Source organism: Balaenoptera ricei, chromosome 10 (genome assembly GCF_028023285.1).
Source record: "Balaenoptera ricei isolate mBalRic1 chromosome 10, mBalRic1.hap2, whole genome shotgun sequence".
Classification (NCBI taxonomy): domain Eukaryota; kingdom Metazoa; phylum Chordata; class Mammalia; order Artiodactyla; family Balaenopteridae; genus Balaenoptera; species Balaenoptera ricei.
Genome location: NC_082648.1, coordinates 106,346,479 through 106,363,045, shown reverse-complemented (window position 1 = coordinate 106,363,045; position 16,567 = coordinate 106,346,479). Strand labels below are relative to the sequence as shown.

Sequence of the window (16,567 nt, the reverse complement as noted above, 5' to 3'; positions counted from 1 at the left end):
ACTGCTGACCGCTTGGGCTGGGTCGTGCTGCCGACCCTGGCGGCCGGGGGCGCCCGTGCTCACCGGTGGGGCTCTGGCCCCTGGGGCTCATTCTCACCCTTCCGTCACACCCGGGCCTTTGTTAGTGACGCACGGCGTGCCTCTCCCTCCTCCGCACCGGGCCCAGAGTTGGGGTCTCGGTCAGGGCTGTGTCAGAACACGTGCCTGTGGGCTGGGAGGGCCAGTTGTGGGCTGGGGGACGTTCAGGAGGCCGCAGGGCTGGAACCATGGGGACTGAGGTTGGCTGGCTTGCTTGGGTGCTGTCTCGGGAGCTCCAGGAAAGGGGGGCAGGGGCGGGGGCCCAGAGCCTGCAGGCCTTGGGTGCCAGGAGAGGGTGCTGGGCCTCGGGGTGGCAGGTAAGGCAGCAGGCATCGCAAGATCGGGGCAGTGAGGCAGGACGGAGGCCTTCGTCCTCGCCCGGGTGACGGCAGAGAAATGGGAGACGTGGAGAATGCAGCCCTAGGAGTCTCGTCTCGGGGCCCGGGGGCGAGCAGGGTGAACCGCGCTGGGAGTGGTGGCCTGGGGCCTGTGTGGTTGCCGGTGGGACCTGGGCTGGGTTTGGGGGCAGGAAGCTGGGGGGTTGGGGGGGCGTGTGCATGCGAGGGGCCTGCCTGCACCTCAGGGGAGCGGGGGGGCACTCCTGGGGGAGCATGTGCTCTCAGGAGGCCGGCACGAGGGTTCGAGACCAGTCGTGTTCTATCTCCATCCTGCCCCACACGAGGTAAATTTGTAACGACGGGAGGATTCACCCACAGGAAACGGGAAAGGGAAGCGTCAGCTCTCTTGGTGGAAGGAATTGGGAGGAACCACGGAGATCTGGGTCCTATGACTTACACTGAGCCCTGAGGTGTACCTTGGCTTGTCCAGGAGAGGGCTCTGACTGGGTCGTAGAGAGCCCAGCTGTGTGGCCTGTGTGGGCAGGGACACGGACGCGGGGCGGCCTGCCACCCGCCACCCTGGCGACGTGAGCTCCCGCTTCGTGGGAAGGACCGGAGGCGGACGGGTGGAAGGGCGGCACCCAACTCCTCTTCCCATCGCGTTCTAGCGAAGGTTGACTTGTGGGGACGTCCGAAACATTAATGTTCCACATGGGACATTCAAGGCTTGGTGTGATTTTCGATGTTTTTTGAAACCTTAGAATTGCTTGCTATTAGAGTTTAAGCTGACTCATTTAGCCCTGAGCCGGGCCCTGGAAGAGGGCAGGCGCAGCAGGCCTTCCCTCCCGTGGCAGCCTTCTGGTTGGGGACAGACAGACAGATGGAATGAGCTGGCCTGGGGCAGACGAGGCGCCTCGGGTTGTTGGGTGCTGCCTCCTCCGTGGTCTGTTGAGAGCGGGTCCCCTTGGCGGTGACCCTCCCTGGAGCCTGTCCTCTGCCATCCTGCAGAGCCTGCTGGGCGTGAGGGACTGCGGCGTGTGCTGGGGTGGGCGTGGCTCCTGTCTCTCCTGTCCTGCCGTTGAGCGAGCACGCCCACCCGCTCACCCCGACGCGCCCTCTGGCGGGAGAGCGTCCCCTGTCCGCTCTCTGATGGCTTTAGGACAACACGGTTGTCCTGCTCTGCTGGGGCAGGGCCACTCGCTGTGCGCCTTGCTGCTGCTGGCATCAGCTCCAGGGGCCGAGGTGGCTGTCCCTCAGGGTCTTACGCCCTTGGTCACGTCCGGGGAGTCGGGTGGGTGTGCCAGGGCCTCACCCTGCAGAGCTGGCCTGTCCTGTCCCTCCAGCACAGGGTTTTGATCTGACCTAGGTGGTCCTGACCCTGGGGGGGGTCCTGGCCGTCTCCCTTCCAGGCAGTGGGTGTCCTCCCCTCCTTTGTTGGGTGGACCTCGGCTCGATTGCAAGCCGTCCTCTAAGATCCTCTTTGCTGAGAGTTTTTTGGCACCAGAAATGGCTTCATTACCGCCCCAGTTTGTGGAACTTCCCAGGGCTGGTTTTAGGTGAAGTAAGACCACTTGAGCAGAGTCAGAGACTCAAGCCCTTTTGTGCAGAAGAGGCGTGGGCCTCAGTCAGGTCCTGCCAGCAGGTTCCTGCGTGGTGGGGCCGTCGTGTGCGGGGAGAGCGGCCCTTGGCGGCCCTTGAGTCCTGCAGCCGGGCGGTGAGCGGGCAGTGAGCACAGCAGATGGGCACCAGGGGCTTTTTGGGACTTACCTGCCTTCCTCTCCCTCAAATCAGCTAAACATCCTTTTAGCTGATATTTTCAGAGTGTCTATTTCAACTAAGGACGAGATGATTTTCAGATGCTCTTGGGGAATTTGGTTTTCTAACCCACCTTTCAGCGTAGTTACTGGCTTTGTTTATACAGCTGATGTTACTGTTCACTCCTGGTTGATGCCTGAGAATTTCAGGTAACATAAAAACAAGCGCAGGGGTTGGAATCTGGTGGAGCCTGGAGGACGCCTGGCGGAGGGGAGGCTCAGGCCCAGCCCGCGTCCCCGCACCGGCCTCCTGGGCCTCGCTCTGCTGCGTTTGCCAGCAGAGCGAGAGGAGGGATGCCTTGCGGCTCGTCGTGGGTCCTTTGCCTTCAGACCCCCAGGTCCCAGCGGGCAGTGTCCGCCCGTGTGTGGCGGCCTCAGGGTTGGTCCTCACCGTTTCCGCCCTCAGGGCAGAGTGCTCCCGGCCGCCAGGTTCAGGGGTCGGACTGGGCTAGGACTGGGATAAGCGTTGGGGGCCGGGACCCCGCCTGCTGGCTGTGCTGTTTCCGCTCTGTCTGGATGTGGGTGGAAACTCGAGGGGCAGAAGGGGCTGGGGAGAGAGGAGGGCCTGAGAGTTGTGCCGTATGTTCCGGCAACAGCGCCGGGCGCTACCTCAGCTGAGGCTGGAAGTGCGTGTGTCCACGACGGCAGCAGGGAAGGGGCGCCCCGTGCATAGAGTCGGACTCGGCTTCGGGGCTGCTGTCATCGGGAGGGCCCCAGACACCCGCTGGGAGCCTTAGCGGGGCTGGCGTGGGAAGGAGGTGGGGAGCCCGACTGCCCCTTCTTCCTGGAGCTGTGGACTCGGCACAGGGTGGGCTGAGCCTGGGCACGTGCGCTTCCTGGTGGTGTCAGGCGCAGGCGGTTAGAGGGTGGGCGCCTGGGGCTGGGGACGGGCAGCAGCCCGGACCCTCCGGGAGGGGCGTACTGAAGGCCTCAGCGCCTGCGCAGAAGGCGCCTGGGGCGGGAAGGAAGTGAGGATGTGCGCGTGGGGGGCCGGGCGGCCTGGCTGGGCGAGGGTCTTGGGAGCGCCCTAGCCGAGGCCGCCGGGGGGCGCGCTGCCCGGGCGGCCAGGTCTCTCCACTGGCACGCCTTGGTCCCCAGCCCTCGCTGCTCCGCGCCATCCCTCCCCGCCAGCGCTGGCCTGGAGGTGGGCTGGCAGGGTGCGCACGCGTGTCCCCAGGAAGGACGTGCGCGGGGCTGAGACGCTGGGGAGGTGGCGCCTGGGCCGGGCGTGCTGTGCTCTGCTTTCTCCTGGGCCGTGGAGCCCTTCCTCGGCGGGTCTGTGCGGGGCACGAGGCCGACTCCATTCCTCTCCTCAGAGAGAAAACGACGAGGAGATTCAAGCTGCCAAAGAGAAGCTGAAGTACTGGCAGCGGCTGCGGCACGACCTGGAGCGCGCGCGCCTGCTCATTGAGCTCCTGCGCAAGCGCGAGAAGCTCAAGCGGGAGCAGGTGAGGCCGCGGGGGCGGGGCGTCCGGGGGCGGGGCGTCCGGGGGCGGGGCTGCAGCCCCCGGTCCCCTGGGCCCGCAATCCTTGCCCCCTGCCTCCTCCAAGCCGTCCTCCCTGGTGAGGGGTGCAGGCCGGGTGACCGTCACCCTGGGTGCGGGTGGCTTTGGGGGGTGGCACTGACCTCTGTCTGAAAAGAGGCTGGCTGGCGTAGGGCGGTTGGTGTTCAGTGCGGTCCCGGGAAGCACGGGCAGGAAGGGGCGCCGTCGGCCAGGGGACGGTGGTGAGCCCTTGAGGCAGGAAGCGGCTTCTCGGCGGGAGGGTCCCCTCGGGCCCTGAGACCGCGTGCGCTGGCCCCCAGGTGAAGGTGGAGCAGATGGCCCTGGAGCTGCGGCTGACCCCGCTCACCGTGCTGCTGCGCTCCGTGCTGGACCAGCTGCAGGAGAAGGACCCGGCCCGGATATTTGCCCAGCCAGTGAGCCTGAAGGAGGTGGGTGTCCTCGCCCTCGTGCGTGCTCCCCATCCTTCCTCACGTCTGCCGTGACCAAAGGGACGGAGAAAGAGCCCTTCCCAGTGCGTGTCCGCCCGGCCCGGGGCCGGGTTCCTGCGTTTGTACTTAAGGGGCCTTGGCTGGGAGGGTCCTTGGAAGGACCCAGGCGTCAGTTGGGTGTGTCTCACTGCTGCCACTTGGTACTGTGTGAGCACTGTGCGTATGTGTGGGTGTGTTCACGTGTGTATGTGCACGTGTAGCTGCCTTACGTGGCAGGTGTGCTGGTTGTGTAACATGAATGAATCCTGTTTTGTCTGTAAACGGCTGTTTTCTTGCCTGGAATCAGGTTCCGGATTATCTGGATCACATTAAACACCCTATGGACTTTGCCACAATGCGGAAGCGGTTAGAAGCGCAAGGGTACCGGACCCTCGGGGAACTGGAGGAGGACTTTGACCTCATCGTGGACAACTGCATGAAGTACAACGCCAAGGACACGGTGTTCTACCGGGCGGCCGTGCGGCTGCGCGACCAGGGCGGCGCGGTGCTCCGGCAGGCCAGGCGCCAGGCAGACGGCGTCGGCTTCGAGCAGGCCTCAGGCATGCACCTGCCCGAGCGGCCCCCCGCGGCCCCCCGGCGGCCTTTCTCCTGGGACGACGGTAAGCGTGGCTGTCCGGGGACAGGCGGTGCTCCCCCCGCGGACGCTGCGCGGGTGGGCCCAGGAGAGAGGGGATGGGAGCCACACGCAGATTTGAGGTTTCTTAGTGGCCTCGTGAAAAAGCGGAAAACAGGCGAAACTTATTTTAGTAACGTATTTTTAACCCACTGTGTGTCGGTATGGTGATTTTAACATGTAAACGACATGAAAATTACAGAGGATTGCCTTCACTGGCTTCTCATTTTCTCTTTGCCGTGTGGTGTGTATTTTACATTCAGCGCATCTCTGTTCAGGGCAGCCACGTTTCAGAGGCCCACTTGAGAGAGACGCGTGGCCCGTGGCCCCGAGCAGAACGGCCTAGGTCGGCCTGATACAGACCAGGAAGCAGTGTAGCCGGGGCCTTGGGCCCACATGGGCCCTGACGGACTTGGGAGGGCGTCTGTGGCCAGAGCAAGGCTGTCGCTGTGCTTGGAAGCGAGCGGGGCGCAGGCACGGGGCCCTCTCCCCGGCGGTGCACTCCTTGCGCCGTGGCCTTGGGGGGCCTGCCGTCCGCTGACTCATCCGACCGTTGGAAGCTGCTGCCTCGCTGCATGGCTCTGCCCCCACAGGAGCCCCAGGCGGGCTGGGGCGTGGGGCGCGGGGCTGCGGAGGTCGGGCCTTGCAGGAAACGGCCGGGCGGGCCGCCGCGAGTGCTTGCGTGTGCCTCGGCGCCCAGGTCTCACTGAGGACAGAATGAGGGATGCGGAGTCTAATCCGCTCCTTCCTCAGCACTGGGGTGGCACGAGGGCGGACCCGACGCCGTGGTGAGGCTCCGCGAGTGACGTGCCTTCTGCTTCCGCGAACCTTCTTACCTGCGGGGTTTTGTCGGGATGCTTTCTGCTTTGTTTGCCTATAGTGTCATCTCGTTCCTCTCATAGGCGAGGCGGTGCTTTAGTAAAAGGTTTGCCTGTGGAGGGAGGCGTGTTCCTTTGTCTGGACGGCCGCGCTGCCGTTTTTGTCCCAGTTTTATCTGCAGGGGCTTCTGTAGACTCGTTTTGTTTCTTAGCCGCTTCTCACTGATTTAAGATAATCTGTGCTTTATGAATTTTGGTGTTTGGCTGAAATGGAAATTGCTAGCGATTTTTGTAGTAAATAGGCCCCAAACTCCAAATTATCTGTGAATCTTGCAGCCCAGTTTTAAAAAAGCCACACAACAGCCTGGGCCCGAGACTTGAGCTCAGACACCAGGCGCCATGCACAGCCGCCCCACGCTGGCGCCCGAGGGGAGTCCACACCCCCCTCGGGCCCTTTCGTGGAGTCCTCGCTCGGCGTGGGCGGCTGGTCTCAGCAGGAGGGCTCGGTGTCCCTGGGCGCCGCCCCTGCCCTCGTGGGCGCCGCGCGCAGGTGGGGGCTGGCAGGGTGGTCTGAGGCTTCTGATGGCCGTGCCTCTGCTTCCAGTGGACAGGTTGCTGAACCCGGCCAACAGGGCCCACCTGGTCCTGGAGGAGCAGCTGAGGGAGCTGCTGGACATGCTGGACCTCACGTGCGCCATGAAGTCCAGCGGGTCGCGGAGCAAGCGAGCCAAGCTGCTGAAGAAGGAGATCGCCGTCCTTCGCAACAAGCTGAGCCAGCAGCACAGCCAGCCCCCGGCCGCCGAGTCAGGTACTGCAGGCTTTGAAGAGGACGGTGCTCAGCTGGGGCAGGAGACCGGGGAGGAAGGTAAGCACGCTCGGGGGCGCGGGCCAGGAGCGCTCGGAAACCTCCGGGCAAACGCCAGGCCGTCCGCGCCGTCCGCGCCGCATTTGGGCACTAACAAAGTCTAGGGCGTGGAATGAGATTTTTTTCTCAACTTGGTTCTGGAAAACTATTTCAAGAGCACCGTTTAGGTCGTCCACAGCCTTGCCAGGGTGGTTGGAGAGTGACGGGGGGCACGACTCTGTGTCGGGTCAGGAAAGTGGAGCAGAGTCGTTTCACCGGGTGCCTGGTGACCCGCGCGGCTGCGCTCAGCCCTCTCACCGACACGCTCCTGGGAGGGCGGAGGGCCTGGGGCGTGCGAAGGTCCCTCCCGTGCTCCGTCGTGGGCCAAGCGTGTGGGGCACAGGCCTGGGCTGGACGCGCGCCCAGAGGAGCCCCTCCCCGGCAGGACGGGCCGTGGACGCCAGTTCAGCCCTGGCTCTGGGAGGTGCCCTCCAGGGGCTGGAGCTCTAGGGCGGGCCGAGGGCCCTCCCCTCCTGCCCTCCTTGCCTCAGCTGAGGGTCAGCACGTTTCAGGCGGCGACACAGGCCGTGGAGTCAGACTCCCTGCCAACACAGCAGTTGGCAGCTGTTTTACGGTCTTCCTGATTTTTTTCCCCACCGCGTCCAGATAAGAATAACAAAAACGTTAATAAAACCAGACGCCAAGTTGTTTCACAGCTTATCTTTTTAAAAGAACCGTGGTGTGCTGTGGACGGGTGCCAGCCTTGCGGATCTGCCACGTCCTGGCGGTGACCGCGTGTGCTTCTGCAGGAGCGCCCGTGAGTGGGCGGTGGGCTGGCGCTGGGCGTCCCTCTGGCCGAGCAGAGTCCTGCGTGTCCCCCTCCTTTCGTATCCAGTTGCCTGGGGCGGCGGTGGGGCAGGAAGGACCTGGAGCCCTGGGCTTTCTCCTCCCTCCGGGAGCGGCCCTGAGTCGCTCTGCAGCCTTTTCCTCGCGCTGGCCGCTCTGTGTGCGTGGCTGCGCTGTCAGCTGCGGCTGCTCCTGGGTGACGGGAGTTGCGTTCGGTCCGTAGAGTCTGGGGGAGCCTCCCTGCTGCCACCTGCGCCGGCCCTGCCTGTTGGGGGTCTGGTTCTGAGGAGCTCTTGCTCAAGGGGACCTTCGACAGCCGGGCCTACCTGGGTTCCCAGGCTGTGCCCCCTTCTGTGCCTTCAGGGGTCCTCGGGGTGCAGGGTGGGCCTGGAGCGTGGGTTCTGGCGTGGGCGCCTGCTTGCCTCCCAGCCGGCTCCTTCCTGCTGCCCGAGCTGCCCCTCCGGCTGAGGGCATGTGTTTCTCTTCTTGTGCAAAAGAGTGGGTTGGGGGGAGAACGTGTCGACGGGTCGGTCCGCCATCAGCTTCTGAGCTCTCCCACTGGGCGGGCCTCCCCGGCGGGCCCTCTCGCTGTTCTGTGGGGCTGGCCCACATTGGAGGAAGCAGGTGCAGGCGCGGCAGACGTGAGCAGGGAGGCCTGGAGCCGTGCTGGTTAAGAGTGACACGTGGAAGGAGAGGTGTGGGTGGAGAGGAGAAACAGCCGGGCTTGTCAGGGAAGGTGGGGGGCGCCCCCCGTGAAGTGGCGGCGTGGCCTGCGGACAGTGGGGCTGGGGTCGTGAGGATGACACAGAGGTTGGTGGAGGCGGCGGAAGCAGCCATTTGTGAATGAGTGTAGAAACGCGTACTTGGGATCACGGTCCTGGGGCAAAACTCAAGAATCTTCTGAAAGACTCACGACCACAATATCAATCCATCACGCTTGAAAGAGTAGTGATTTCTCAACATCAAACGCGGTCTTAGTTGTGATTTGATGTTCACGGGGTTTCCGTTGGAAACTCGAGCAGGGAGGAGACGCCGGCGTCAGGTGCCAGGGGCGGCGGGCGTGGGGCTGCGCGCAGCTTGGGGCGGGCGCACGCGCACTCTGCCCGCCGTCTCTGCGGTGCTGGTCTGGGGCCTTCAGCCGGGGAGCCTCGTGCCTGGGTCGTCAGTTTTACACACGGCGAGGTTTCCGTCGAGCAGCGGGGGGCAGGGCAGCGAGGACGGCGTGGCCGAGGCCGTGGGCCTGAGTCGCCAAGGGGCATCTGCCTCTAGCTGTCGGGGTTTTGGTCCAGGCTCGGGTTCGAGCCCTGTCTCCGCTGTTTCAAGACTGCACCCGTCTCCTTCCCTGGAGGCTCCAGAGGGGCTGCCAGGGTCAGCGCAGCTGAGGCTGGATGGCGCGGGCACGCTCGAGTGAGGACGGGGGCCCCTGACTCGGGAGGGTCGGTGGCACGGTGTCCAGACAGGTGCCTCGCTGGGTCCCAGGCCGTTTGTGGCTTTGGTTTGGAAGCGTCTCTTGGGCGGGTTGGCGCCAGGGGTGTGGACGGCGGAGAAGCTGCCCCGCAGACTCCCCGGAGCAGTGGGGCAGGTGGGGCACCCCGAGTGGAGCCGCCGGGCGGTTCTGTGCGCGGTGAGCTCCTGTGAACAGGATTATTTCAGATGCTCTGCGTTCGTTTATGCCACGGACGAAGAGCGTTTGTTCTAGAAGTTAATCGAGCGGTTTTCACGAGCATTTCAGTGGCGTGTGATTGTTCGCAGCCAGTGACTGTACAGGGAGGGACTTGCGGTCTCGTGTCGGCTCCGTGTGCACCTCCCCCCTCGCCCCCCCCAGGGCCCCGCTTGGCACCTGCTCTGTGCGCGGCGAGTGCGGCGGGGTCAGTGGTTGCCGTGCTGTGTGTTCTAATCTGACGGACGAGGACACTGAGGCTTGGGGCCGGTGGCCTGTGAGGGGCCCGTAGCTGGTGGTGGGGGTGGTTTGCACCAGGTCACCTGAGCAGCTTCTGTCCTTGACACCCACTTTGCAACTGCGCGGCCCCCAGAGGCTGGGGACATGCCTCTGTGAGCCGCCCCGGCAGATGGCAGGACCCTGTGCCACAGCGTAGCCTTCGTGGAGGAGGAGGGTCGGGTGGCCCCTCTGATGAGCCCCCCCTCCCCCGCGGCTGGCACGGGCTGGGTGTGGGCGCGGTCCGCCGTGGACCACGTGGTCCGGGGCCTCGTGGGCGCGGCCAGGGCTGTGGGCGCCTGGGGGGGGCGGGGGCGGCGGCTGCCGCAGCGGGAGCGGCCAAGCCTGGGGGTGGGGCCTGAGGTCGCCTAGCCTGCGTGCTGAGTGGGGGGGCCTGGCGGGGGGCAGCGCTGCCATCTCCGCGTCCCCCGCCTGCCGAGGCTGCTGCGGATGCTGACACCTTGGTGTCAGGTCAGCATGAGAGCCCCTGTGGGTCTGGGGGGTGGAGTGGTGGGGGAAGAGGAGGCCCCTGCTGGGAAGGGAGGGAGGAGGGCCCCACCCCTGGGAAGATGCCCTTGGCGTTCCTAGTGAGGGACAGGAAGCCTCCCGGCGGTCCCTCTGCACGTCCCGAGTTCCCGCCTGGTCAGTGTTCCCACGTGGTGACGAACGGAGGGCGGGGGAGCTGCCTCACCAGCCGAGCGCCGTCAGTGGGACTCGCACCCTGGTGTTTGCGCACACGCACGAGATGAGTCAGTGTCTCCTTCTGAAACTGACGTTTCTAACAGCTTTTGGTCCAGGACAGGCTCTCCGCTCACTTTCTGAGTCGAGGTCACATGCCTTAACAGGCTTTGAGTGGTGTTTGAAAGCGAAGGCCCCTCTGGGGCAGAGCCTGACCACAGCTGCCTGGGCAGAGCGCTCCTGCAGTTCGGTGCCACCCTCCTGGGCTCCGAGCCTGGCTGGCTCTCCTCACCATAAGTTGGCAGAATTCTCGAAACATTTGCTCGGAGACATAAACGAACCTTAGAAGTTGTGTAGCTTTTCAATGTCAAAATGACTTCGGATTTAAAATATTAACCTTATGTATTCCAGACGGTTTTGGGGAGATTTGCAGGTTTCATAAAATAGAAACTGTACTTGGTGATGATATGTACTGCTTAGTGTCCTTCTTGTTTTATGTCATACATCCTGAAGCCAGTATCAGCCGTGCCTAGAGAGAGACCTCGGTGGCTTATCCCAGAGGGTGTGCCCGCCCCGGCCAGCCCCGTCCTCCCTGGAGAGGCTTCTCCAGCCTCCCGGGGCCTGGGGCTAACACGCTGGCTCTCAGGCTTCTTGTTTCTACCTTAGTAATTTTTAAAAGCCTTTCTTAAGAGGTTAAAATAGTCTTTGTCCGAAGATTGTGTTTTGGTATTTAAAGTCAGACTTAGAAGAAAGAACTTAGGTTGTAATGTTTCTGGAGGTGGCACAGAAGTTAGCATATCTGAGGACCGAGTGGGAAGTTTTCCTGCTCTCCTGGATCATTCTCAGCCACTCACCACTCCCTGTTTTTGACATCGACTTAGAATGCCCTGGTCAGAAATCAGATTTACGTGCTGTTTCCTTCTGTCTGCTAACCTTGTGGACCAGGTCAGGACTGTGGGAATGCCCGCTTAGAACCCCTTAGTTACGTGAAATATTTTTCTTCCTCAAGGTAAGTGAATGTTGATTGCAGAAACTGTCATGAACTCGAATGATGTCTTGATGCTGGCGCATGTGCGGTGGTCCTCACGGTTGTCTTCAGAGGGTAACTCTGGACACCTGGGCGCCAGGCGCCACGGCCTTGGTGTTAGGGAAGCGCACACAGGGTAACCCGCGGCTGCTTGCAGACAGTTATGTGTGATGCTGTGTTTCCTTAATTGAATTAGTATTTTGGTGGACTTCACATTTATAGTAAGTTTTATAATAGATTTTATAATTATCAGTTTTCAAAAATCACTTTATTTATAATTTTTTCAGGAGATAAATCTCCCCCTAAACTTGAACCATCAGATGCATTACCTCTTCCTTCAAACTCGGAGACTAATTCAGAACCACCAACCCTCAAACCAGTAGAACTCAACCCAGAGCAGAGTAAACTATTCAAAAGAGTCACATTTGGTAATGAATCACATAGCACTTGCACTCAGAGCGCACTGGTAATCGGACACCCTCCAGAGCCCACCCTCGCCAGTAGTGGCGATGCGCCGGCGGCGGCCTCCGCGGTGGCGGAGCCATCAAGCGATGTAAACAGACGCACTTCTGTTCTCTTCTGCAAATCGAAAAGTGTAAGCCCCCCAAAGTCTGCCAAGAACACTGAAACCCAGCCAACTTCTCCTCAGCTAGGGACCAAAACCTTTTTGTCTGTAGTCCTTCCGAGGTTGGAGACTCTTCTGCAGCCAAGAAAAAGGTCGCGAAGCACCTGCGGCGACTCCGAGGTGGAGGAGGGGTCCCCGGGAAAGCGCCTGGACACAGGTAAATGCCGCGCCGGCCGCCGCGTTCTGTCTCGGGGCGGGGTGGGGGGGGTGGGTGGGGGCGGCGGGGGGTGTGCCAGCACCTTCGGTGCTTTGCACTTTGTTGTCCGCGTAAGAAGACAGATGGTGTTTTTCCTTGAGAAGCCCTGAATCGTAGGTCTGAGGTGGTGCCACCTTGGGGGGGGGGGGCGGGGGCCCTGCTCGTCCCTGCCCTTGGAGAGTCTGGACCCAGGCGGGCCTCCGAGCGTGGCTGGTGCCTCGCCGTGCTGTGCGTGTGGGCGGGTCCAGGTGCCGCGGGTGACGGCGGCGTCCTGCGGGCCTCCCTTCTGAGGCCCACAGGGTCTGGGCTAAACGCGGCGTGTCCCCCACTTGCTTAAAGCGTACTTTGACATTTTCTCGCCGTCCTGTGTGGCTTGGTTGGTACCCGCACGATGGGCTATCTCCTGCTGAGATAACACTTGAAAGTGTTTCTCATTTACTACTAAGCTTTTATGGCTTAAGTTTGTCTAATTAACTCACCCAGACATCCACGTGCTACGTCCACGTTAGAGTCAGGAATTTCCCTCTAGCTGTGTTTGCAGGAGGCACCTTCCTGCTCCTTCAAAGCCTGTTTCCAGCCTTCCCGCCGGGAGGCAAGGGGTTTCTGTGCTGGTAACCTAGCCGTTTGTCGTCTGCGCCCCTCCACGGCGGCGGGCCCGCGGGGCTGTCTCCTGGGGGCGGCCTGAGCTTCCTTTGGTCCTGGACGTGGACCAGAGCCGGCTTGTCTGCTGCTGGTCTGTCTGCCACATCCAGACAGAGAAGTGCGTCTCCTCCTCCGGCGCTTGACTGAGTTTGAGCCACGGGTTCGTGGGGCCGGCTGGGGTGGCTCGGTCCCGGGCGTCCACCCTGGAGAGGACGGCTCCAGCCCGGCTTACGGGGAGGTGTGTCGCCTGCACCTCGACAGACAGACTGTTCTTCCACAGTACACTTCTGCACATACAATTAGTTTTATTGAAACGTTACACTTTTGTGCTTTTAGTTTGATGGATCAATATCAAGTTGGTGTTTTTTGATAATTTGTTAAAACTTCATTTCTGAGCACTGCCAGCTGCTTGAGTGTGTCCAGGATTCAGATAGAGACGGAGCCTGTGCCAGTGCTCGGGGCTCCTTAACTACCCTGGGGCCTTTCTCGGCCGAGTTTAGCGCAAGCCTCTGGGCTTGGTTTTCAAGCACACTGGAGGGTCCCGGCATCTGCACCGGGAGGCGAGTCAGGGCGTCGTGTTCTGGTGCAGCTTGCGCAGGGCACTGCGGTCAAGGGCCCCCGGCGAAGCTGGTGTCCGGGGGGTGGGCTGCCAGGCCCCGACGTGGCCCTTGCCGCCCGGCTGTTCTTCTGGAACCGTTGCCCCTCCGTGGGCCTTCAACCGTCGGGCTTTCGGGGGCCTCTTGGACTCCCTCACCGAAGGTCCCTTGCAGAAAATCACGTCCCCTCCCTCCGGTTTCCGCGTCTGAGCCGAGGATTTTGCAGGGACTCGGTGGTGATGGTCGAGGCCGGGAGGAGTTTCCCGCAGGCCTCGTATGAGGGCCGGGACGCGTCCGAGGTGTCGGCCCCTGTGGCCTGGCTCAGGCGGAGCCCTTTGCTTCCCATTCCAGGGTGGCGGTGCCTTCAGTGGTGTGCGGTGAGTCCGCAGGGTCTGCTCGGCCCTCGGCCGGCCCGTCGCCCGGGCATGTCGTGGCCTCCGCGGCCAGGTCTCCTGCCCCGAGCGGCACTCTCCGCAGCCTCGGGACTCGGGGTTTTCCGAGCGGCACTCTCCGCAGCCTCGGGACTCGGGGCTTTCCGAGCGGCACTCTCCGCAGCCTCGGGACTCGGGGCTTTCCGAGCGGCACTCTCCGCAGCCTCGGGACTCGGGGTTTTCCGAGCGGCACTCTCCGCAGCCTCGGGACTCGGGGCTTTCCGAGCGGCACTCTCCGCAGCCTCGGGACTCGGGGCTTTCCGAGCGGCACTCTCCGCAGCCTCGGGACTCGGGGCTTTCCGAGCGGCACTCTCCGCAGCCTCGGGACTCGGGGCTTTCCGAGCGGCACTCTCCGCAGCCTCGGGACTCGGGGCTTTCCGAGCGGCACTCTCCGCAGCCTCGGGACTCGGGGCTTTCCGAGCGGCACTCTCCGCAGCCTCGGGACTCGGGGCTTTCCGAGCGGCACTCTCCGCAGCCTCGGGACTCGGGGTTTTCCGGACCTTCTGTTTTCCAAGGGTCCGTCTGCGTGCTCTGCCTGGTAGGGAGCCCGCGGCTGTCCGCCGTGTGCTGCAAGGCCTCCGGGTTCGGGTGGGCCCCGCCTTGGTCCTTGCGGCACTCAGGCCTCCGCCCGGAAGCACCCGCGGGCGCCGGCGGCACGCTGGCCGCTCCTCCTGGAGCCGTGCCGCCAGGGCCTGCGTGTCTCCCGGCTTCCTTCTGTGACCGCTGGCTCGTGGGCCCCAGGCCAGGGCACCGCGTTGCCCGTCTCCTCGCTTGCGATGCCTGCGCGTGGCTCCGGTCGTGCGCGTGGAGGGCCGTGTGCGCTTGCGCCTCTCATTTTAGTTCTCATTTTAACTACTAACATGCTGGGTAGTTCACTCTTTGGATCCTAATTATTTTCTTTCACTCACCTTGGACTGGAGTTCTGCTACGCGGTCATTTTGGAACGCAGAAGGATCCCTGCACCCTTGCGTTCCACCCAGTTCTTGGGGATGACGTTGGACGCGTCCGTTCAGCCGCCCTCCAAACAGAAACACAAACACCAGCCCTCGGAGGAGCCGTGCCCCACCCCTCCCGCCCCTCTGTCAGTCAGCCAGACGCCCGCAGGTGCCAGGTCCGGCGCCCGTCTTCCAGCTGGCTGGGACGTCGCTCGGCCTCCCCGTGGGTAGGGTGGCGATGCGGAAGGAAGCCTCGGGCCAAGGTGCCTGGAGAGGCTGCTGCGTCCGCAGATGGCTCACGTGGACAGAGCTTCTGAGCCCCCCTCGGCCGGCACAGGACCGGTCTGAGATGACCAGGGGTCCTGGGTTGGGCCCTGGGCTCGGGAAGGACCGTGCAGGCCGCACACGGTGCCGGACCACGTGGCGTCAGCCCCGTCTCCCCTCGCTGCCTGCCGTTAGCGCCTCCTGGCTCCCGCCGGGCCCACCCTCCCTTCGCTTGTCTCTCCTCTGGCTCCTCCTCCCGCTCGTCCCCGGGGCCCTCGGGGAGGCACAGTTCTGTCTCTGGTCGCCACGAGCGGACGTCTTGGCTGCGGGCCTGGGGGCATCCCGTGCTGGGTGTCCTGGCGAGCCTTCCACGCTTCTGCGTCTTCTTGGAGCCGGTCTGAGCAAAAGCAGGGTGTTGGGATCTTACTTGATGTGCTTCTGTGTTTTTATTGAAAGGTGGAAAAACGCATAAAAAATGCAATTCTGTTGCCAACAGTAAAAATAAAAACTTGTAACCAGAGTAACAGGCGTGCCCCCTGCTCCGAGAGGCCGGCTGCAGTCCCTGTGCCCGCTGGCCCTGACCCTGTGTCGTGTGAGGGGAGCCCTTGCGTCCACACCGTGGGGCTGGCGGGGAGCGCAGCCGCTCCTGTCGCTGTGCCTCTTGCTGGGCTGCCGTCCAGGAGGTCTTCACGGCCCGGCGAGGGCGTGGCGGGGTGGACCTCGGGTGCCCGGCACCCCTGTGGGAGCACCTGGAGGCTTCTTGCCACCCGGCGGGTGCGAGGCGTTCAGGGTGTAGGTCGCCGCAGCCACACCGACCCGCGTTTTGGAAGGCCCGGGGGCGCCTGGACGGCCTTGAGCTGCGGCTGGGCCGGGACTCCCCGCTCGGCGTGTCCTCCTTTGGGGCAGAGAAGGGAGTTTAGACTCCCGGGTGCCTCCTCTATCGCCCGAGGCGTCAGCCCTGATTCCCAGGGGCCCTGGGGGTGCAGCTCATGTCTGGGGGGCGTTGGCCTGTCCCTGAAGGCACTTTTCGCCGGGCACTAGCCTGGCTCTTGGAGGCATTGCGGGGGCACCTGTGCCTGCCTGTGGCTCTGGGCCCGCCCCTGTGCAGGCCTGTGACCCTGCCCACTGAGTGTCATTGCAGGTCCCTGCAGGCCTCTGGGTGGCGTGGGGTGGCTCGCGGAGCCTGGCCCTGCTCTGGCCCCGCGGTCTCATGCCCTTGGGCTTGTTTGCTGCTCACTGGGTGACACGGGGAAAACCATGTGTGACTAGCTGGTCACCCTGGGGGCGTGTGTCTTCTGCGTCCTTAGGGAGACGTGCATGTCCTCTTGTTTCCCAGTTGAGGACTCCTCACTTCTGGATCTTCTCCCCCTGGTGTCACTTGTCACCATGCATGCCATGTGGGTGATGTCTGTGCCGTCTCCCTGGGGACGACATGAGTGCAGCCTTGCTCGGTGCCCTGGAGCCGGGGCCGGTCTCCCCTCTCCTTTCTCCGCAGTCAGGAGGCCCGTCCTTCGTCTGACCTTCACCACGCGCGTCCTGTGACGGGCGCCCTGCCCTTCCTGGGTGCCGCCTCCTGCCTTGGGATGGGGGGTCGCGGATGGCAGGCCCCGTGCACCGCTCGCCCCAGCTCTTCCCAGGCGCCGGGCACCTGGCACACGCAGTGAGGCTCCCCGTCACCTTCTAGGGCCCCTCTTCCTGCTCTGCCAGGAGAGGTGGACGGGCAGCCCGCTTTGCCGGCGGGAGGTTGGGCGCAGGGGGAGGCCGTCCCCGCTGGCTGTGCTTGGAGCAGCTTGGTGGCTGCGTGTCCTTGACCCCTGGGCTGCCGCCGCACGGTGCCTCTGGACCTGGCCCAGTGTCGGGTGCTGTCCTGGGGCCTCCCCGGGGGGTACCGGT

At 63.5% G+C, this 16,567-nt stretch overlaps 1 protein-coding gene across 6 annotated transcripts in view; it reads left to right on the top strand.

Moving 5' to 3' along the window:
• BRD1 (bromodomain containing 1) overlaps positions 1–16,567 on the top strand; it is a 35,017-nt gene that overhangs the window by 13,568 nt on the left and 4,882 nt on the right. For 3 of the 6 annotated variants that reach the window (XM_059937198.1, XM_059937199.1, XM_059937200.1), the window contains exons 4-8: positions 3,547–3,678; positions 4,035–4,163; positions 4,510–4,822; positions 6,259–6,519; positions 11,273–11,767. In XM_059937198.1, the coding sequence (XP_059793181.1) occupies positions 3,547–3,678; positions 4,035–4,163; positions 4,510–4,822; positions 6,259–6,519; positions 11,273–11,767 (1,330 nt within the window). The remainder of the gene's footprint in view (positions 1–3,546; positions 3,679–4,034; positions 4,164–4,509; positions 4,823–6,258; positions 6,520–11,272; positions 11,768–16,567) is intronic. The other 3 variants (XR_009505477.1, XM_059937201.1, XM_059937202.1) reach the window with 3 other exon arrangements.